The sequence below is a fragment of the Eptatretus burgeri genome, chromosome 1, assembly GCF_056783735.1.
Source record: "Eptatretus burgeri isolate ZD-2024b chromosome 1, Ebu_testis_v1, whole genome shotgun sequence".
Classification (NCBI taxonomy): domain Eukaryota; kingdom Metazoa; phylum Chordata; class Myxini; order Myxiniformes; family Myxinidae; genus Eptatretus; species Eptatretus burgeri.
Window position 1 is genome coordinate 71,489,619 of NC_140961.1, and position 24,128 is coordinate 71,513,746.

The 24,128-nt window shown below is 41.3% G+C and overlaps 1 protein-coding gene across 2 annotated transcripts in view; it reads right to left on the reverse strand.

Annotated features, from left to right (window-relative positions):
- The window catches only part of LOC147034717 (putative ATP-dependent RNA helicase DDX5), a 47,027-nt gene that overhangs the window by 17,634 nt on the left and 5,265 nt on the right, over window positions 1-24,128 (reverse strand). For both annotated transcript variants that reach the window (XM_085887649.1, XM_085887640.1), the window contains exons 2-12: window positions 22,425-23,163; window positions 20,892-20,988; window positions 15,505-15,638; window positions 15,335-15,400; window positions 15,073-15,214; window positions 13,326-13,486; window positions 11,175-11,347; window positions 9,819-9,929; window positions 9,675-9,736; window positions 4,460-4,519; window positions 2,664-2,894 (exon numbers count right to left, since the gene is read on the reverse strand). In XM_085887649.1, coding sequence (XP_085743775.1) covers window positions 2,664-2,894; window positions 4,460-4,519; window positions 9,675-9,736; window positions 9,819-9,929; window positions 11,175-11,347; window positions 13,326-13,486; window positions 15,073-15,214; window positions 15,335-15,400; window positions 15,505-15,638; window positions 20,892-20,988; window positions 22,425-23,163 — 1,976 coding nt within the window. The remainder of the gene's footprint in view (window positions 1-2,663; window positions 2,895-4,459; window positions 4,520-9,674; window positions 9,737-9,818; window positions 9,930-11,174; window positions 11,348-13,325; window positions 13,487-15,072; window positions 15,215-15,334; window positions 15,401-15,504; window positions 15,639-20,891; window positions 20,989-22,424; window positions 23,164-24,128) is intronic.

A 24,128-nucleotide genomic window follows, 5' to 3' on the forward strand; every position in this document is an offset into this window, starting at 1 on the left:
AGTAAATGGAGACGGCCAAACAAGGAATGCAGGTGACGATGATGGGAAAGGGAGAACGCAAAGGTAAGGGTGAACAATGTGGATACATCCACAAAATTGTGTTTGACCAGTTTGTGATTTTGTCAAGGTCTGATGAGAGGGGAGAGGCTGCTACCTGTTTGTCAGAAGGAAAAGGCATGTCATGGCAGTCTCATTAGCAAAGAGATAAAGAGGATTTTCCAGTCAGTTAGATCATTGACGAAGATTAGGAATAAGAAGAGGCCGAGAACACTGCCTTGGGGGTACTCCAGTCTTGACAGGGAGAGGAGATGAAAGGGTTCTGTTGAGAGCCACACAATGGCTAAGAGAGTGGATGAAGTCAGTAATCCAAGAGTGGAGTTGGCCTTGCATTCCATTGAAAGAGTTTGGAGAGCAAGGCAGGATGCCAGACCATATCAAAAGCTTGAGATACGTCCAGAGAAACGGCCCTGATCTCATGTCTGATATTGAGGGCATCAACCATTGTTGGGAGAATAGAAGCAGCATGTCCAAGGTAGATTGACCAGATCTGAATCCAAATTGATGATCTGAGATGAGGCTGTTGGAGAAAAGGAATGATTTTATGTCAACTATTATGATGGATTCCATGACCCAGCTCATGATTGGAAGCAAGCTAATTGGTCTGCAGTTAAGGGGATCCACTTTTGCACTTTTTTAATGTAATGCTGTGATTTTGGCTGATTTCCAATTTCCCAGGTAGATGTGGGAGACCAGTCCTGAAGTGTTAAAAAAAAAAATTAATAATAAAGAGAGAAAGAAACAAACAAACACGAGTTTGTGAAGCGCAAACGCAGAAGCAGGTCACACTTTATGATCCGCACGAATCGCGAATCCACGAATAGCAGGGTCCGACAGTTCTTCATTTCATTATGCAGTCAAAATACTATAAAAACAACAATCTTCACATTTTACAACCATTTCCCCGTTTTTTCAGGGGGTGGGTCGAATGGTAGCTTTTTTCCATATGGATCTATGCATAGAGTCAATTTTGTGCACACCAAAATCTTAAGACGTCCACTCAGCTTTCTTCCTTCTACCATGAGCTTTGTTGCTTTCTTTACAGCTTCATCTTCTGCCCTTTGTTGCACAAGACATCCAACTAAATCTTCTCTTCCAAAGTTATTCTTCACCAGTATTGATTTTTTAATCTCTTCCCGATTTCTGAGCTTGGTTTCTTTCTTTCTTTCAGAGACGATCCATTCAACCATCGTATCATTCTCGTCTCTGTTCTTTCCATTCTTTTAAAATCTTCAATCCGCATTGCCCACCTTTCACTTCCATACATCATTACCGGTCTGATACAGCCTTTATAAACTCCAACTTTTAGATTTTACAAACTATACTTTATAAACGTCTATGCTTCATGATACCACTGATTGGCTCCACTAATTCCAAGCTGACTATTATTGATCCAACAGATAATTTGGCTGCTCCCAATCATGTCTGCAAGGTAAGAAAAACTTTTCACCTTAATTCTGAGCTTGGGAGGATTTATTTTTGTTTGTAATCTTTCTCTTGAAATGATTTACCTTCACATCTTTTATACATGAAAATCACAGCCTTTGTTACCAAATTTCCAGTGGTATCACTGCACCTCTGGTGACACCATCGATTCCACTACCTGCATTACATTAAGTTCTTCCAATTCCTTCTCCACGTACTGAACAAGGCCATTATCTGCTTTCTCTCTTTTCTCCTTCCCCACCACCCACTATAACCTTCAATTAATTATAAATGTTGGTGCATAAACCTTTGCTTTCCAATGCATGTTCCCATTTTTGAAATATCTCTTTTCTTTATCACTTTCAGCTTTCAATACCAAGTCATCAGTATCGTACAATAACTCTCAGGAGAATCGTAACCTTTCATTCTTCATCAATTGTTCAAATCACGATTACAAACAGTAGAGGACTTAAAACTGATCCATGGTGTAATCCTACCTTGACTTCAAACATTTCTATACACCTCACGTTGGTGTCAAAAACACTTAGACAAGAGAATTATTTGTAAGAAAAAGGCAAAGTCATGCAATCGGAAAAATCATGAGATTATTCAAAGCACACATTATGCAGCATTTATATGCTATGTGCAAGCCTGGTGTTGGCTTAGTGGTTAGGGTGGCAGCTTGGGATCCAAAGGTCCTGAGTTCAAGCCCCGTTGGTTGCTGAATTAACACCAGGGGGTTGACTCAGCCTGTCATCCTTCTGAGGTCGGCGAAATGAGTACCAGTGTACTGGTCCCGGTGTATGCCCCGGTTAGAATAGGTGTACCATATCCCTGTGTGTCGTAAGAGGAGACCAGGGTTGGCGGCAGGAAGGGCATCCGGCCATAAAACATTGCCTCAAGAAAAAGCCAACCCCTATACAGCAGGGAAAAATGGCTGTAAAAACGGTCATATATATGCTATGTGCAACACCGTAGCACATCTGCTATTGAAATGATTTTACAATGAAGTATGTAACCATTGTCTATCATCAATAATTTCAACCTATACTCCCAGTTGGACTTATTTTGAAAGCCGAATGTAATTTTGAATGTCTCGCAAAGGAATCACAAATTTAAGTTGAGCAAAATAAATTTCTTAAAGAAACAGCTCATCACTCGTTATTCAAAAGTATACTTACGTCTCCCCCCTCTCATTTCCTCAGACAGCGACAGAAGCTTGGGGTTTATCGTTTGCTTTGCCTCACGGAGCACACTGATCAGATCTTTGGCCTGGCGAATGTTTGATGGGGTGAAGAACGTGTAAGCAGTCCCCTTCTTGCTGCTTCGTGCAGTCCGGCCGATGCGGTGGACGTAGTCTTCCGACGAGTTTGGGTAATCGTAGTTTATCACGAACTTCACGTCGTTAACATCTGCAAATAGGTCAAATGTTCCAGTGAATGCCCAGGGGTTCATGGAATGTATGCACACAAGCAGGATACTGGGAACAAGATGTCAGTTGAAGAAGCAATTTGGCACAATTCAATTATCACAAGCAAAACTACAATGCTCGAAAACAAAAAAGGCAATAAAATAAATGACAGACAAAATTATATTCATGAAAATGTACTCTTTTTTTTTCAAAATCAATGTCATATTAGTCGTGTTCAGGCTTACTGCTCAACTCCCATAGTTATTAACACCTGGTAGGACTATGTAAACAGATTACAAAAATAGCTCAATTTGACTTTCCCAATAATCTGATCTGAGGCCGAAGCATGACAAGTGTGGGCAAGGCTACCACCATGATGCTGCCTCACCCTCCCACAAAAACCAAAGAAATCCACGACAAATGGTGCAATGGGGCTTGAGTGTGCTCCACGAACCGGCTCGTACACCTGCATCCTCCAGCAACATGCCTGTCCCAACAACCGCCCCGAATGCTACACAGATGAGCAAAATAGGGAGTCAGCTCAAAGCATTTTAGGGTTGATGAGAGATGAAGATGAAACCAAAGCAGAACACCATACATGGCATTTGCTCGTGCATATGCTCAGACACGACTTATTAACCTATATAAGATCCTATTTAATGGTAAAAGTAACTGCAAAATATTTCCAGTGTCATGACACGACATGGGCTAACCACAGAATTGAACTGCAGTGAAGGCTGAAATGTTGAAAGAAGCAAATTTACAGTAACACTCCAACCAGCTTTGATGAAAGTCCAAGGGGGGGGGTAGTACATCACAAGTCTGGTAAGACATATTTAGGATGGAGAAAGAAAAGATGATTGAGGTCAGGTGGTTCACAAAGAAAGACATGCAGTGAGAAATCTGACAATAGAGGAATGTTGATGAAACAAAACATGGGATATAAACACATACTAGCAGAAGGAACCACAGGACTCAGTTGTGCGTGAGAAAGTTGGATAAGCAAGAACCAAACGAAAGGAGAGAAAAAAAAAAGAAGAAAAAAAAAACAAACAACGATAAAAGAAAACAAGTGAGTCACGTACTTCCAGACCCCAACCAGCCAGCACACGAAAACCCTCAGCTGCCAAACGAGGGCTCCGTGCCAGCTGTGGCCGCCAGGTTAGGAACCGGCCATGAGCCCTGCACGGACGCAGAACTAGTAGAATGCAGCGCCAGTGCGTGCCTGCACCAGTGCCACTGAGCTTGTTTGACCTGCGCCGCAGCGCACCCCTGGGCCAAGACAGGTGGCCCAGGCAGGGCGGGGTGGCCGGCGGAGAGCCCCGCTACAGGCAATCCTCCGACACACTCAAGTCCCCACGGAAAGCCTGGGCCCTGCCACGGCCAGGGACTGCACCTTAAGCACGGGGAGGAACTAAAACAGCGCAGTGTTACGATTCCGCACACACACGCTGTCACACAAGAGGGAGTGCGGATGCAAAGAAGCTCAAAATGTCTGATCTTCATGGGTTGGCATCCATGCTGCCCCTTGAGGGAAGGGGCACACAGCAAGAGTGCGTTACAAACCTAAACCCCGAGAGGCAACGTCAGTCGCCACGAGGATGGGAGAGTGACTGGAACGGAATTCTGCAAAACAGTACAAAAAAGAAGGGGGTTTGGAAGGAGGGAGACAGAGGGTGTAGGGTTAAAATTAATTTTATTCTCTATCACCCAGCATTAGCATCATTTCATTTCCTTTCACAATAATGCAACCTCAGTTCACAAATAATTACTTGTAGGGTTAGACAAGTACAACTTTCCTCTGCTTTCTCAGAAGCTATCATACTTTTGATAACTTTTTAACAAACACACACATCTTCAGCTGAAAAAAACACCATTATTCATGAAGATTCCTCTGAAGTAGAGTATAATTTTTACATAAAAAACAACATTTGTGTCAGAAAAATAAATGCATTGTAACAGGCTCGGTCTCCATAACAGGGTAACCGGGACCTACCGGACATTAACTTCGCAAGATGACGAGTTGGAGGCGTTACTATGCACACGCGATAAACCAGGGTACGGAGGTATTACTATCAATATAGTTTGTGCACAAAGTTTATTAGTGCGCTTATTGCTCCATTAATAATTTAATCACGGTGAAGGCCCGATGGCAACCGAAAACCCACAGTGACGTGAATAAGAAAATGCAAGGGATTTATTTAAACAAGGGCAAAATGGGGGAGGGACAGAGCTGAACGCGACGGAACCCCCTTAATCTAAACACAAACGTCATGTCTTGTCATGCAGACTCATACAGGAACACAAGACAAATGGAAAAATGGTACATATGGCAGAGTGAGGTGGAGGTTTTTGTGGTCGTTCTTTAGGGCATTACATGCCGATCGTGGCTGGAGGTGAGCACAAAGAGTGTAGTACAGTACTTGTACTGTAGCTCGTCCTGGCTCGTCCACTCCAAACTACGAGGACAGCTTCCTCCTCTCTGGACTCGACTCACTTATTCACCGGTACTCATGTCGGAACAACTCCACCTTCGGCTCAACTTAAGTGCATGCGAGCCCCTGGGGAGCGCCTTTTAAAATGACTGTGCAACACGTCATTGGCACCCCCTCCCCTCCTCCTGGATTAGCCACACACTCGGACACTGACCTCTCCCACCCCAGGTGTGGATGTGCAATTGCGCCATGCGCCAACCGTCACCACCTTCCCAATCGCCAATGCACCGCCCACGAGGTGAGAATTAAATAAAGGAGGACAGGAGTAAAGGGAAAGCACACCACGGGCAAGAAAAACATCCATCACGCCTGTGACACAAGGATTGGAATTAAATAATGAAGCCGTGCAAAGAAGACACACAGGGCTTATAGGTAGACATGGGTCGATCTGCACAAACAATCCTGGCAGCATTAATTTAGGGAATGACAAGACATCTTATTCTAACAGCCAGCGTCGATTAAATAACTATCTAACAAGACAGGCACTCGGAAGAGCACATACCTCTGCCACGTAATGCCTGATCCATGAGAACATATCGGGCCCAATACATTTTTGAAATATCATGCCATACAGTACTGTATCGTTTTTGGCCCTACCTCTCAATGGTGAAGAATCACTTAAAAGATTTAAAAAATACTTGTATCCAGATCAGGATTCGGATCTTCACCAGAGTTGAATCAATTCTTTCTTGTCACACACCCAATATGTCCACCAAGTTTCATCCAAATCCATCCACAACTATTTGAGATATCGTGCTACACTACTGGTCAATAGTTTTAGAACACCCCCATTTTTCAAGTTTTTACTGAAATTTAAGCAGTTGAAGTCCAGTGAATAAGGTAAAATGGTACAAAGCTAAGCGGTAAACTGCCAGAGGTTAAAACAAAAAGTTTAGGTTACCAAAAACTGAAAAATAATGTAAATTTCAGAGTTGATAAAAAAGGCCCTTTTCAGGGAACAAGTAATGGGTTAGCAACTGCAGCTGTTCTGCAGCAACAGAAGTAAATTAAGCCTTGAAAGTTGATGCAAACAATTCCTACAGGTGTCCCAACTTTTGTTGATTCGTTACAAACCCTCTGTCTGTATAAAAGCAGTGTTGGAACAGACTGTGTTGCTGCACCCTCTGAAGCATTATTTGGACAATGTTGCACTGCAGGAAGTAGTATATTGTGATCATAATGGTGAGAAAAAGACAATTAACAAAGGAAGACAGACAGACCATTATAACCCTTAAAAGTGTAGGTCTTTCCTGTAGAGAAATTGCAAATAAGCCAATGTGTCAGTGAGTACAGTTTCCTACACCAACAAAAGGCACTTGTAAACTAGAGGAAACTGACAGGAAGAGGTCTGGCAGACCAAAAGCCACAACACACACAGAAGACAAGTTTCTGAGAGTCAACAGCTTGCATTATAGGCGGCTCACAGGACAGCAGCTTCAAGCACAGCCTAACACTGGGCGAAGTAAGGAAGTCTCAGTTTCAACTGTGAAGAGAAGACTTCGAGCTGCAGGTTTGACAGGTCAAGTGGCAGTAAGAAAGCCATTGCAAAGATGGCAAAATAAGAAAAAGAGGCTTGCCTGGGCCATGAAACACCATCAGTGGACTTCTGAAAACTGGAAGAAGGTCTTATGGACGGATGAATCAAAATTTGAAATCTTCGGTTCATCGTGCAGGGTTTTTGTATGCCGTCGAGTAGACAAAGGGATGGTTCTTCAGTATGTGACACCAACTCTCAAGCATGGAGGAGGAAGCGTGATGATCTGGGGCTCTTTTGTTGGATCCAGAGTCGGCAACTTGCACAGAGTGACTGGCACTCTGAACCAAAAGGGTGACCACAGCATTTTGCAGTGCCATGAAATACCCTCTGGTCTATGCCTCGTTGGTCAGGGGTTCATCCTACAGCAAGATAACAACCCAAAACATAACTCCAGGCTATATCAGAACTACCTTAGAAGAAAAGAACAAGACGGTAGGCTTCAAATCATGGAATGGCCAGCACAGTCTCCAGACTTAAACCCCATCGAGCTGGTTTATTGGGAAAAATCGAAATAACCGGATATTAGCTTTTGAAGTTTGAGAAACTATTGCTCGTCTTCTTCTTCTTCTTTCGGCTGCTCCCGTTCGAGGTCGCCACAGCGGATCATCCGTATGATCCGCATAGTGATTTGGCACATGTTTTACGCCAGATGCCCTTCCTGACGCAACCCTGGTCGCCTCTTACGACACAGGGATATGGTACACTTATTTTAACCGGGGTATACACCGGCCCAGTACACTGGTACTCACTTCACCGACCTCAGAAGGAAGACAGGCTGAGTCAACCCCCTGGTGAATTAATTCAGTGGCCCAACGGGGCTTGAACTCAGGACCTTTTGGATCCCAAGCCGCTGCCCTAACCACTGCGCCAACACCAGGCTCCTGAGAAACTATTGCTAGTATACATTTATTGTTGGTTGCTAAGGACTTTGTTTCTCAAACTCCAGAAGCTAATATCTGGTTATTTCGATTTTCCCAAAAACGTGTGTTGTAAAACTTCATCGTAAGATATCTCGGTCATATCAGTTTGTGACGGACCACCATGTATAATACACCGTTGTGATGCTTATGTTATGGGCTTTCAAATAAATCCAATAACTCAATATTGAATTTTTGCGACTTCCGACTGGTTTTGTACTGGATGGTCACATATAGAGTATTGGTGTGGCACTTTCTAATCAGTTGACATAAAACAAATCAGTGTAAATTGTCATCATGTGACTTTATGGTGCAGTTCATTTTGAGGAGATTAAAAAAATGACATTGCTGGAGTTTACTTGTATTTTATACCAATTTCTCCTCAAAACCTTAGCATCATTTTTCCAATAGAGCAGAAAATACTTTCCTTGGAGATAAATAAATAATGAAAACAAAATCAAAACAAAAAAAGGACAATCAGAGATTACAGACGCTCACCAGGACTTCTTTTGTGTGGTGTATTTTGTGTGGCATGTTACGCAATTAATAAGACATAATTAGAACTGCCACTTTATAACTGCTGGCAGTGATGACTGGGTACCAAGACATCCCGCTTTGATCGGACACCTGACCCTGATCCATGACGTATTTTATTATTATTCAATTGAATTTAGAACGGGATTAAAATTAATTCAATTCAAATCAAATGTAAGACCAAATAGGTACAGTCCTGCATTGGAGTAATCAGAAGGAACCCAAACAAGCAAAAAGAAAAGATGAAGTCATCAGGAAGAACCTGGATAGAATTCACATTTCAGCTGCTACTCCTCTACCTTCAAACTCATCCAAGCACAGCCAAGTGAACCTTATTCACAATTTTTTTTTTTAAACAACAAAAAAAAACTAATCAGAAAAATTAAACAATTCTGGCTGCCAGACCATGCGTCCAATCAAGTTTTGAAATTTAAAACATGTATTCCCATCACTACCAGATCACAATTGTGAAGTTTCATGTCGATTGATTAAGTAGTTCCAGAGAAAACATTATTTAATATTTTTCTAAAATCCAACAGGGCTGCCAAACCATGTGACATAAATTGCTCCTCAACATTGTACACGCATGCCTTTGGAAACATTTGTGTGAAGTTTCCCTTTGATCTGTCCAGCTGTTCTGGAGAAGATGATTTTTATACATTTTAGGGTAAATTCAAAATGGCCACCAAATCCTGTGTGAACCTTTTGTTCCTCATGGATAGCTGGTCATGTGTAAATTTTCATCTCGATCTGTTCAGCCATTTTGGAGAAGAATATTTTTGAAGGTTTATTAAAAAAATATTTTAAAAATAAAAAACAGTCGGGCTGCCAAATCACGTGACCAATGACGTCATTTTTTGTGAATCATTTTATCCCTAGATGACCCTCAAACATTTTCATACCAAACAGAAGTAGCATTCTACATATGCAATTATGACATCATAATAAAGGTACCGATGACGTCTTAAAATAAAATAAAAATCACTCATGCCCCATAAGGAGTACTTGCTATGTGCCAAGTTTCAATTTTTTTTTTCCCTTGGTGCAGTTTCAGATGCAGAGGTCCAAAGTTTTTTTCCATTTTTCCAACATGGCTGCTATACCACATGACCTATGACCTCATAATTATCATTAAAACATTCTACATGAGTAGTCGCACCAATGGTGAAAATTGTCTCAATCCGACAAACAGTTGCGGAGAAAAACACGAAAGTTCTGTGCAGACAAACAAACAAAAACAGACAAACGGACCCAAATGCTATCCACTCTCCTTCGGCAAGGGTAATGATAGGACTCACCCCTTAGCACCCAGTCTCTCTCTGTCTGGTTTTTATCACCGTGAATACACATGGCCGGCCACCTGTACCACAACGCACACGAGTTACACAGTAGGTACATGACTGAACAAATGTTGCCAATTATGTTGTTATACGAGCACTCACCCATCCCTTCTCATTCGTCTTGTCAACTCATCACAGCGCCGTTTTGTTTCCACAAATATTATTGTCTTGTTTTCTTTCTCTGCCATTATTTCTCCCATCAATCGGATGAGTCTGTATAGAATAAAAAAAGAACCACCACAAAAATTAAAATGCTTTTTTTTTTTTTTGAAACATAATTCAATAACAATACACAATTCTTGGAAAAAATGCAACTTGTAACCCAGCAGCAATACAAGTTATAAAATATTCAGCAAAATCCAATTCAACTCAATTATTAAGGAAATAAATTTTACCAGACTATTTCACAAGTTGCTTTCACAAATTAAAAAAAAATAAACTGAAAAGTCTTTCCAACCAGATTACAATTTCTCCATTACAGCAATCTTGGAATGAGAACACACTCAATGGAGATACTGACTCATGCAGCTTTCCCTTCATGCAACACCGCCACAAAGGGCTATAACCAATACTGCGACGTGGCCACGGTGTGAGTAAATATTATACTGTACTAAATTTCATATATGATTCCCTGTGAGCTCAAAGCTGAACTCGTCCAAGACATTCACAATATTAAACTCTGTGCCAAATGTGGCAATTTGAGCTGCTCTCATTATTGTCCAGGTATTCTGCTTCTTTCATATGCAGCACAAGGCTGCAGGGTAGCATTACTGGCTGAGGGTGTCACTGTGCTGGTGATGCAATGCCCTCTGCTGGTTCGGACAGGAATTTGTAATTTGTTCAGGGTGCTGGCGATAACTCACCTACTCTTCACGAAGGGCGCCGTGGGATCTTTAACATCCACCAACTAATGCTGGCAAGACGGGACGCCAGGATTAACATTCATCTGAGGCATGGCACACACTTTGATAAATCACCCTGCCTGCGAAAAACTGAGATAGCAGGTTATAGTTGGGCTGAGATTCGAACCCAGGCTGGACAGCTTAGAGGCGAGTGTGCGTACCTCGAGGCCATCGTGTCAGCTGGTTATCTGCTCACAAACAGGATAATTGCAGTACTCACGGTCTTATGGTCATGGTGCGAGTAAAACTTTTGAAACAGAAAGTATTAAGCAAATGAAGTCGTTATTTAAACAAACATTTAATCGTCACCCATAATTTAATAGTATCCGAATCACACGAACAACATGTATTCTTATTTGAAGCATTTCACTTACCTTTGTATTAACTCTTTCAGATACCGAATGTCTTACAGAGAGAGATGATGCAAGCTCCTTTGGCAAACCGTTTTGCTTGGTAACTAGCAAGCCACACATTAAATTAACATCAAAAAATAGGAAAGTTTAAGCTATAAAACAAAACAAACCAAACAAGTGAAAGACACATAGCAGGCACTCACTTAACATCCTTTTCACTATCCATGCACACATCCACAATCTGCAGAATGTTGTGGTTGGCCGAAAGCTCCAAGGCACCAACATTGACCTGCACATAGTTCCGGAGGAAATCCTCAGCAAGCTGGCGCACCTCACGAGGCCAAGTCGCACTCCACATGAGTGTCTGACGATCGGGCTGTCAAATAGATGGAGGAAAATGGGAATTAGAGATTGGGTGGTGGATCACTCGAGTGTTCACCGCGTTGTTCATTCAAACTGTGTTAATATTGCAGCATATAAGCACTGACTTTTGTTGAACGTGATGCAAACATTTTTACTCCAAAAAACACAAATATCAAAGTAGAAAAAATATGAAAATATAAAAAAGATCGCATCATGTACACCAACACACACAAAAAAAATCCAATAGAATATGCTCACATACTTGATCAAATCACTTTAAATTTAGCACTGTATAACTGCACCCCCAGCAAATGATGATACTCACAACCATGTGCTATATATGAAAGAAGATTAAGTGGGCATCACAGGCAATTATGTGCTATTCATTGGACCTGCTATCTTACCAAAACACGTTTACCACAACAATGAATTGGGCCAATTTTGGATCAGCACCGATTTCATTCCTTTCACCAAGCTTTGCAAACTCATCTAATTTTGGGAATTTTCCTCCTCACTTACATACCCCATCATTACTTGTGCTTTGTTTTGCTCAGATTTTTAGTAACTAAAGAACAAAGAAAAAAAAAAGTGATGTGCAGTTATCACTTCTTGCCACTCACAAACAGCTTGCTTAATATATTCTTGCGTAGTTTCTAAGTACCCATATACTGAGATTACAAAGAGATTTTACGAAGCTGTTCTCATTTTAAAAATGTCTGATTTGACAAATGCAAATACAAACAAGAGCGAAGTTGATGGCATGCTATCTGAAATCTCCACCAAAAGCAGAGTTGAAAGAGGGCAAAAAGCTCCACTAGGAATGACCCAAAATGAAATTGTTTAAAAAAATTTCCCCTGTTTTGACCCCTGTGTCCTGAAGTCCCTACCCCCTGGGGGCATGAAACGGAGGTAAAATCAAAATAAATAAATAAACCACGACATATTTCATGCATCCCCCAATGTTGATCGCATATACAAAATTTCATTTTAAAATGTGCCTGTAATGGCATTTTTGGCCTTTTTACCCAGCCCCATGGGGCAGGCCCAAAATGATGCTGCTCTTGCACCTTCGCGCCATGTCGTGATCACAACTACCAAATTTGGTGAATTTTTGCCCAATAGTTTCGGAGGAGATTGTGAGACAGACAAAGACAGACAGCCGATTACAATATCCCCACCGTTCATTTCAAAAAGTGTGAGGATAAAAATGTGTACGCAATTCTCTATGCAGTAGGGCTAACAGGATGTCCTGAATGTACGCGAATTCAACTCAGCTGTCGGGCCTGGGTTTGAATCTCGGCTGAGCAATTAACTGTCACAGGCAGAATGATTCATCAATGTTTGTGTCGTCCTTTCAAATGCAAGTTAAACATGTGTCCCGTCTGCCAACATTAGTTGGTAGACGTTAAAGATCCCACGGTGTCCTTTGTGAAGAATAGGCAAGCTGTCATCAGCACCCTGAACAAATTACAAATTCCTGCCCAAGCATGGAAGGGGAATTGCATCAGCAACAAAGTCGTGAACCATAGCAAATGATGCAGCCCAGCAGCCTAGTGTTGCATACAAAGGAAGAAGAAGAATATGCACAGTTTCAGCTATTGTTCTTATCAAAACTGATCTCACCAATTAAAACTAATAGTCTACAGGATGCATTCAGTTACATGTGTGTGCCCAATAACTTTAGACAAATATTCAAGAACAATGACTGCCAATCCACGATTATAACAACAAATCTTCCTTCAAATTCTGCAGATTGTTGGGTCGGAGGACAAGTGACCTCGTGCATTCAGCAGTTGGGCGTAGCGTAATGTGCGAATTCATCAAGAATTACAAATGTCACAGGGAGTATTACCCTCAATGTTTTGATTTGATGAAAATTACAATTAAATAAATTAAACAATAGTTGAAACAAATACAATTGAAAACGAGCAATTTAAACATTCATATATTCCACTTTTACCTTGGGCTTGCAAACTTAACAAGATACATACCCGGATTTGTTCAACAATCTTGCGAATCTGGGGTTCAAATCCCATGTCGAGCATACGATCGGCTTCATCCAGAACCAAGTATGTACAGCGACGCAGATTCGTCTTGCCAGACTCCAAGAAGTCAATGAGTCGGCCAGGCGTCGCGATTATGATCTCCGAGCCTATGAAGACACAGAAAGAATTGAGAACAGTGTAAATCAGAGGGAATTGCAATGGTGGAGTAAAATATCCAATCAAGGCAAAAGGCTTTCAATCACCCCACCCAACATCAAGTCTTGGATGGAATCAAGCAAATTGTTGGACAAATCAACTTGGAGAAGAGGATTGATTGGCTTACAAACTGTAGATCTCCAGAACCACAATCCTGCCACACAAAGGGCATCACAACAATTTAATTTGTTCAACAATCTTGTGAATCCATGGTTCAAATTCCATGTGAATCATACGATCAGATTTCATCTCGAAGCAAGTGTGTGCAGCGACGCAGATTCGTCTTGCCAGGCTCCAAGGCAATGAGTTGGTTAAGTGTACCAATTAGGATCTCAGATTTTATTGAATTCTCCTGCATTGATCCTGCATTGGACGCATCTCAAGCGTCCACTGCACATGCCGTAAAATTAAACGCTTGCTTACATATGGATTTAAAACTTGCACATGCAACATTCACACATCATCTCAGGTTGCAAGTTGCACATTTGATGCATGACAACACTGGGTTCAATTAGGAGGGGGGGTGGGAATTCGAACTATTTATCTCTGCCACCGAAGGATGACGGAAGTTATGTTTTCACCCGTCTGTTTATCTGTGAGCAGGAAACCTCAAAAAGTTTTTGGACAGATTTGGACAAATTTTGGTGGGCAGTTGGACGAGTGACGAGGATGATATGGTGAGAATTTCAGTGATTCTTCACCATTGGGAGATAGGGTTAAAAACAATATACAGCATGATATCTCAAAAAGTTAGGGGCAGATCCAGAGGAATTTTGGTGTCTGGGTTGGGTAGGTAACAACAAGAAGCCGCCGATTAGATTTTGGTTAAGATCAGGATGCAGATTTGGCATATCAGTAGGATACAAGACAAACTGTTCAGCCTGGCGGAGGTATTCAGCCTGAGTGAAGTTCTCGGTTTTACTGTTTTGCTGTCTCTCAGATGAGTGAAGACAATTGACCAGAAAAGTAGAAAATAATGATTTATTTTGAATTTTGAAAATTGTACTTTTAGTCATTTTCCATTTGAAAATGAAACTCTAACATTCAAATTGTGATTGCAAATGCTCCGATTAAGCGGTTGAATAAATTGGTGATGGTGTGCAAACTGATATTTGTCAATTGGATTTGATTGGAGTGCAATGAATTTCTGTCGGCAATCGTTTGAACTGGTATTGGTTTAATGGTTAGGATGGTGGCTTGGGATCCTCGGGTCCTGAGTTCAAGCCCTGTTGGCTGCTGAATCAACACCAAGGGGTTGACTCAGCCTGTCATCCTTCTGAGGTCGGCGAAATGAGTACCAGTGTAGCAGCCAAAAGGCTGTACACGAAGGGAAGAGTGTTGATGGATTTATTAAATCTGGTATTGGTGTGGCGCAGGCATGATGGGCCGAATGGCCCTCTCCTGCACTAATTTCCTTGTAATCATGAGATGTTCATTATAAACACAATCAAGCAAATTTACATCGGGAAAATAATACTTCCAACAGTTTCGGAAAGCACAAACTGTTGACAAAGTGAAAGCCCTTTTCTGAACTCACCTCTCTCAAGATCCCTGATCTGAGTGCCCCTGGGCGCACCTCCATAGACGCATGTGCACCTAACACGGGATGTATTGCCAAATTCGAGGGCCACCTTCTGCACTTGTTGTGCCAACTCACGTGTTGGTGCCAATACCAGTACCTGCACAACGTTTTTTTTAAAACAACAAAAACAAGAAAAACACATTCTCTAAATGCTCCTCTATTTATTTTCCCCAATTACTCTCCAACATTTTTGCGACCAAACCACACAATTACTTACAATTGGACCATCGCCACGATCGATTCGTGACTGATGGTTGATATGCACAATTGCAGGAAGCAAGTACTGTAAATATAAAAAAAAAACAAAGGAACAAGTGAGAAGAGGCACTTTAAACAATTCTTACATAAAAACCACTTGATTTGGAGACATGGGAAGTGCCAACTTACCGACAAAGTCTTCCCAGAGCCAGTCTGAGCAATGCCAACCATGTCGGTGCCACTCAAAGCAATGGGCCAGCCTTGAGCCTGAATTGGAGTTGGGCTCTTGAAATTCTGTTCTTTAATGACATCCATAACGTATGCTGAAAGAAATACAGAGAAGAGATTCAATATTATCCATATTGCACCAGACATGAAGGGGTAGGGTGGGGAGGAGGTTCCGTGTGTGTGTGTGTGTGTGTGTGTGTGTGTGTGTGTGTGTGTGTGTGTGTGTGTGTGTGTGTGTGTGTGTGTGTGTGTGTGTGTGTGTGTGTGTGTGTGTGAATATGCAGGTTTTAGGAAGAACGGAGCCCTCCCAGGACTCAAAAGTATCTTCCTCCGTGTGTGCATGTGCATCAGTCGGAGTTTTACCCAAGTTGAGAAATGCAAGTATATAATAAATGTCCGGGTCCTGTGCGTGAAAACATGCCCCTGTAAAGGAATGCAATGGGTTGAATAAAGTATTCCAAAATGCTTGTACCAGCGGAACCAGTTTTTTTGACTCCATACAATGTATATACTGTAGTGCCGGAGAATGCTCTGAGTGAGTATTGTTGAGAAAGACTCGAGAGAGTTTAGAAAGTGCGCCGACAGTTGATTTGCTGTTCAGTTCGCTTGCTAGTCAGTTGGTAGGTGCACATGTTACTCCTGACTGCATCATGCCTTCACCTTTGTCTGGAACGCATTTCACCATTAGCCTGTACATGTGCTTCCAAAGCACAAGTCGCATGGGAAATGAGCCAGATGAGCATCCAAGCAAACAGACCAGGCCTCGCCATGATTAAACCATCACCCCGACCAAATCATCCCACTATTTATTTACTTCATATCATTGCTTTCTATGATTTTTATTATTTGCTCCTATCCTGAACTGTGTGTGTTATTACCAGACTTGCAGCAATAGGACGAGTTAAGATTTTATATATAATGGGTTAAAAAAAAAATCCGGGTCCAACAGCAAATTTATTAAATTAGATGCGACAACAAAATCCATTTTTAATATGAAACGAAAAGCATTTTCAAAGGATTTCCATGAACTCTTAAATATCATCGTGTCCAGCCCGGTTAGGTTACATCCCACTCCTGACACAATTTGTCGTGTTCAAGGGTGATTAACACCGACCTGGAGGGATAGCCGAAAAGTTTTCCTCGGAGGTGAACAGCCGAGGTTCTTGGAGATTATGGAGCACGGGGGGACAGAAGGCGGCAGAGCATGTCCCAGAATGGAGGTACACAGGTTTATCCTCAAACTCGCAACGAACAAACATAAGGAAATTCAGCAAATGATGGTTTAATATAAAATAATTCAACGATGTATAATAAAAAAATAAACCAATAAACGATAAGGAAAAGTGAAACAAAATTAATCCTAACTTAAGACGTCTCCACTCAGTCCCAAACACAGACAAGGGAACAGATAAGCTGTGTTGAGATGACCTTTTAGGAGCCTCATAGTCGTCGATCCTGAAAGCTACTGCATGAGAAACACACAGCAAAATGGCACCAAGTCACTCCTCGCAGTCACGTACGTGAGGTAATTTGCGCGGATGGTCTTCAACGCCAGGGCCCTCGAACCGCTGGACAATTTCTTCTCACGATCAAGATTGTCAACACTCCCTCTAAGTTTGAGGACTTCGTACACCAAATGACACCACCTTTCTCCTTGATCATACAAGGTGATTTCTGAGGCTCAGAGACAAGGCCGAGATACGCTCTTCTTCTCCTTCTCTTCTCTTCTCCTCAGAAACGTACAAAGTTGACAACTCAGCCGAACAGGCAATGGCCAGCGTCCTGTTCCAGCACGCGATTAATTCACATAGCACGAACGACAAGAATTGCGAAGCTCTCTTGATGTGTCGAGGAGAAGTCCGATGTGTTCTGACCAGTCTCCACACCATCATCCTCCCTCTTACGTCACACCGACCAATCATCAGCCTCGCGAGGACGTGGCCTGCCAGTGGGAAGCTGGGGTTTTTGCCTGCTTGGAAACATTTGGCTCTGTTGTTACTGTTGTTGCTGGAAGAACGTGGTTACTTTTCATAGCCAGCTTTGTAAATGCAAAAATTTCGGAAAAGGTCCCAGGGGGCAATCATATACTGGGAGAACGAGCCTTAAACCATACCTAGTTAACACAGCACTACCACCCCACCCCTTTTTCCCCTCAATGTGGTGACACGTAAAAAATCTTAAGCTCACAGTTTTCCCAACTTGAATTACATCGAGATGTCTCCAGCTCCTCCACAGGACGATGCTACACTTTACAATCCTCCCTTTACGATGAAATTCCTCCATCTACCCCACAAACATAACAGTACATAAAAACATTTGTCATAAGAGGAAGAAAAAAAAAATCAAACCTCTCTTTTTGTATAATCAACCATCATTGTGAGCCCCTTTTGCCTTGGAAACAGACTCAAATCTATTTGGGATTTAATTCGTTTAATGATTACACTAAAGAGTCCACTTTTTCCAAACAGAGCAGTCAGAATGCTCACATAAATTTTAACTCTCTCTAAAATGCATTGACCCTTCATTTATTGTCAAGACCAAGTTCAAGTCAATAATAAATGAAAAAATATGAATGCAGTAATATCCTGATTTACGAACCTCCGATTTACAAACTTTCAATCTTAAGAACTACATTTTTTGACAACAAAAATTTGATTTACGACCTCAAATCGCGACATTACAAACTTTTGTTCAACTTCAATAAACTAAGTTTTCAACTACAAATTCAAAACATGACCTCATGAACTTTTGATCAAAATTTTTGATAGCGCAAGTTAAAATAAACACGTATCTCGCAACAAAACGGCACAGCGGCACTCGCTTGCATCCCAGATGATGACGTCAGAGCGTCGCTTCCCTCATTCTCTCCTACGTGGCCATATCATCATGTTTGTGCTGAAGTGCAGTGTTAAAGTGCATTTTATTTCCTTAAAAGTTCTTCTGCATTACAGTATGTTACTGCTCTGTATTCATCCATAACTATGGCTCATAAAAAGAAGATAAGTGCTCAAGGAAGTGAAACAAGTGGAAAGAAAGATAGGAAAGTGGTATCGTTAGAAAATAAACTAGAAATTCTAAGGTTTGATGCTTGTTCCTGCCTTATGGATATTACATGACTTTTGCCTTGCAAAGACAACAGTGGTTACGAAATGCAAAACAAAGAAAATATCATGGTATGTGCTCAATATCTGACACCTTCCAGTGCAATAAAATTCACCAAAACATGAGGCTCTGTAATGGAAAATATGGAGCGCTTGCTAATTGTTTGGATTGAAAGCCAAACTCGAAGAAAAATGTTATTATTATTAAAGATGGTCATTATTAAAGAAAAGGCCACGAGCCTTTTGAAAGACTTAAAGTGCGGTGATGGTGAAAGTTCCATGATGGAGACTTTTTGCGCGAGTGAAAGGCGTTTTCACGTTCTAAGAGGCACTATAGCTTGCATGTGACATTAGTGTTACTTATTATTAGTAGTAGTAGTAGTATATATTTTAAAAATATTTTCTCCAATTTTGAATTTTGGGGAAGAAATTTTTTTTGGTGACCACATCCCCCCACTACATCATTAGATCCATGGAAAAGTCACTCCCAAGTCATGAGCTTCCAATTGAAGAACCACTTTTCAGGAAAGCGTGTTGTTCGTAAACCGAGATATTACTGGAAATATCTTCAATGTTATGAAAAATTGTTGTTCGAAATCATGGTACGAGAAAGCTTGCCATTGATTTACCATATTTTTTCGGCCTACAAGTCGATACTTTTTACCCCCAGAAGTCTGGGCCTTGACGTGTACTCAATCAAATTAGCTAAGGTTTAAGAGTGCTGATAATGAGTCTGTAGCTTGTTTTAAATACTGTACCTCTATAGGAGAAAAAACATGTTGAAAAACTATTTACATTCCTAATTTATCCAAAATGTCATCCCACAAAGTAATTCAAATCATATGCACAAAATAGCTCATCAACATCCACCAGCAGAGTACCTGCCCTACAGGCAATCTTGTTCCAAGCACACAACAAGTTCTTCTGACGCATACCTTTATTTTGGTGGTATATAAAAAAGACAGCTCTGTATAGGCAAAAAAAAAAAAAAAAAACCCTGGGTTACATGCATAAAGCAAAAACATACATACTGCTTACAATTCAAAACACTTCACTGCACTGGAAAACATGGGATCAGGAATACTGTACTGTAAATGGTAGAGATTTGTATCCTTCCACACTTGGAGGCAGTGCCACACAAGACGCATTTACATAGAGAATTTGTGTCCCCCCCCCTCAAAACCACCAGCAAAGATGAAAAAAAACACCCCATACAGGAATTGGGACATGCTAATCCTCTGTAGCAAGTGTGGATGTAAATTGGCCAGAACTGGAGAAGCGTGACAAACAAACTGGAAGGGCACTCGGTAGAGCGCATACCTCCGCCATGTAATGCCTGATCCACGAGAACATATCGGACCCAATACATTTTTGAAATATCATGCTCTATATCCTTTTTTGGCCCTATCTCTCAATGGTGAAGAATAACTTTTTAAAATTCTAGTCATCTGATCAAGATCCGGATCTTCACCAAAATCTAATGAGTTCATCCTTATCACACACCCACCCTGACCACTAAATTTTACCTGGATTTGTCCACAACTTTTTGAGATATCCTACAGACAGACAGACGGACAGACAGAGAGGGGTGAAAACATAATTTCCTTCACCTTTGGTGGCAGAGGTAAAAACACAAACACCGGTCCGTGAATTATAGTAAGGATGACCCTGGAAGTACGATATTATGAGTGTCAGGGAGGAATTTACACCTATATTATTCTGACTGACAGCTTTGCGAATGACCGTAGCCGTTTTTGCTTTGTCTTATACTCCAAATCAACTTATCTATGAAATAAGGAAAGCAAAATGGGGAAATTAGTCAATTTGACTTGTACTCCATATCGACTTGCATGCGAAAACATATGGTAAGTGGTCTCAAAGACTTTTGCAATCAACTGTGTGTCACATCTTTCACAAGGGTTTCATTCATATTTGTGCCATGGGGTGAGAGAAGTATTGTTGTCATGCATTATAACCTCGATCGAATATTTTGTTCATTTATTACTTGCATATAAATCATAAAATGTTTCAAAGTGTTTGGATGGGCACGCTTTCTTTTCTCACCGTTTGGGTAATTATAAAAAAGAACACGAGGGGAAAATCTTCATGCTGAAATACATGCCCCGACCGCAGGGCATTCTGGGCTTAGCAGTCATACACAGAACACATAGTCAGAGGTTATAGGTGAATGAAGATTACAGAAGTCCAAACCACATCCAGTCCACCTAGATCAGTGACCAAACTCACAAGGAAGACCGACTTCATGGAAGTAGCACACAGGCTTGATACAAGACACTGGCTTTACAGTGATTTGCTTCTCCTTTCTGAAGTCTTCAATTTCCTCCTGTAACACATCATGCCGGATAAAACACATCATGGGTTTCATTCGACAACCCACGACCAATAAGCTAAAAGCTCAGTTTTTCACTTGAACACATTCATATACTGCTGCACAAAAAAACAAAAAAAAAAATCTGTTTGGTTTGGATAACACAAAGGAATTGTTCCCATTAAACAATGCTTATACTGCCAAATATCATTTTTGCTATATATGGTTTTTAGCCGTATCTCTCAATTGGGAAGAAATCACTAAAAAAAATTATAGTATTTGTAGATTCGATCCTGACCAAAAATTCACTTTGCTACCCTTGGCCGGTCACCTATATACACAAAAAAAAAAAAACATTCAGAACGATTGTTTCAAAACTGTGGACAAAAATCGTGTGACAGACAGAGAGAGACAGACAGACAGACCAACATGCTTGGCAAAATTATTTCACCAAGTAACAAGCAAACACTCACACAGACACTTCTTGAAATACATATAGAACCAGAATGGCATTCGGTAAAGCACATATCTCTGCCAGGCTGAACAATTTACATTTTTGTATCCCACTGATAGGCAGGATTTGGATCCAGACCTAAAACAAAAATTGAATCGGCATGGCTCGTTCTTGTCACCGACCCAACCCAACATCCATCACGTTGTCAGCACCCGTCTGCTACACTACTTTTTGAAATACTGTGCTGGATATAGTCTTTGCCCCCATCTCTCAATTGCGATGAATCACTTTAAAGATTCTGCTCCCCAGATGCAGATCGGGAAATCTAATAAATTTGTCCTCGTCACACACACCCAACCGGTCCACGAAGTTTCGTCCGAATCCATAGAGAGCATTTTGAGATGCTGTTCTACATAACGTTTTTGGAACCAAACTCTCAATGGTGAAGACTCACTTAAAAAATTAAATTATTGCATCCAGCTCTTAATCCAAAGTCCAATCAATTCGTCCTTGTCACTCACCCAACCTGTCCACAACTTTTGTCCGAATGGATCAGTCCATAACATTTGGACAAAAACAAACAGGGGTGAATACATAACCTCCATCAACCTACGGTGGCAGAGGTAATGATACAAGCATAATTAACCTGGGGGATAATTAAAAGGAAAATAAACACCTTCCAGTGCTTGAAACATTGAGATGTTCAATAAAATAACAGTACAAGTATCAAATATTAAATGCAAATCCAAAGGAGAGGACTGATTAATTATATATATATATATATATATATATATATATATATATATATATATATATATATATATATATATATATATATATATATATATATATATATATATATATATATATATATATATATATATATATACACTGGAACATGAGAATATCATGGAAGTACGAAATATGGCCCGCAAACAAAACATTAATTAAAACAGGAACTTGCTGAAAAGGGGAAATTTCTACCTACTCCACTCACCTCAGTACGATCGGACACATCTGAGTGTTCTTGATAGAAGTTCTTGTCAAATCGTGGGAGATCACGCACGTCCCAAAACTTCTTTCCAAGTCGTTTTTTGGTTTGTGCCTGCCGGTTCCCAAATGCAGGGCTACGACTTGGGCTTTTGATAGAGCCATGATTTTGGTTACGATTTCGATTTTTAAAAGGAGATCTACGGTTGCGACCCCATAAAGCAGGACTGCGGCTACGACTTCTGTGGGGAGACCTACGGTTGCGGCTAAGACTGCGGATGCGACTACGGCTGCGGTTCTTCACTGGAGACCTATGATCGAGGCTAGGGCTACGACTGCTTCTAAGTGGAGACCGACGATCACGACTACTACTACGACTCTTAAGTGGAGACCGGCAGTCAGGGCTGGGGCTGCGACTTTTTGGAGAAGACCTACGGTTGCGGTTTCTCAAAAGAGACCTACGGTCACTACTGTTGCTGCGACTGCGGCTACGGCTGTAGCTACTGCTTTTCAATGGAGACCCACGGTTCCGATTACGGATTTTCTGTGGAGACCTTCGATTCCGACTTCTGAATGGCGAATTTCGGCTGCGACTACGGCTTCGGCTTTGACTCCTGGTCCAGCTTCTTTGCTGAGTACAGCTTGGGCTTCTCTCTCTACTTCTTGATCTGCTCCTCGAACAACTCCTTTTCCTTTTGTGGCTTCTGCTGCGGCTCCTTCGACTGCAACTCCGGCTGCGACTCAACCTGCCACAATGCAGACAAGTTTTATTCAGCAAAGGGACATCAAAAAAACAAACCAAAACAACTGTACATTCCCATCACATGCCGATGCTAATAGAAAATAAGGCAACAGGATCACACACTTCCTAAAAAGTTCAAAACTACATGAAGACATACGAGTCTTATACAAGGTAAAAAACAGTAAAGTCCCACATGGGTCAATTTTGGGTGCAGACCAGCATCTAAGCATTTCTAAATCAATGATACAGGTGATGCCTGCTTATGAGTTTGGTGGGGGTGTGGAGTACTGCACAACACAGTGTGGGGACAAATGCAAAAAAAGTAAGAGAGGCTATTCCAGAGCATTTGAGGGGACATTGATGTAGATGAAGACTGGGCTCATAAACATGGGGTAGAAGAGAACTGCCATCGGGGAGTGTCGCTGAAGCAGGGCCAAAGCTGGACAAACGTTTTCTAAAAAAAATAAATAAATAAATAAATAAAAATCAATAATTTAAGTACCTGTATATGGCAGACGGTGAGCTCGACAGGAAGAGCAAGATGCCAGAGATCTGTCCAGGAAAAAGGGCCTGACCTATTTTGAGATTTAGTGCCCCCTGGTTAGAGATTAACGCAAACTTCCGGTCAGAGATTTGGATGGTTGAAGAGAAGAAAGAACATCAGCAGTGATGATGGATTCCATTACTTTCCTGATAATTGAAGGAAAGTTTACTGGCCTGGAGATAAGAGTATGTTTTTGCACGGAAGAAGCGGCACGATGTTAGTCATATTTCAGGCAGATGGGAGGCAGCCCAAGGTGAGAACAGGCTGAAATGAGCAGAGCCAAAAGCAGCAGAACAGGATGAACACAGGGACCAATGAAATCTAGGGTATCATTCGGGTCAGCAGTATGATGGGATATAGTGGGGCAGATAACAGCAATTTTTGAGAGGAATCGTGCAAATGATATAAGCATCAAATTTGGCACA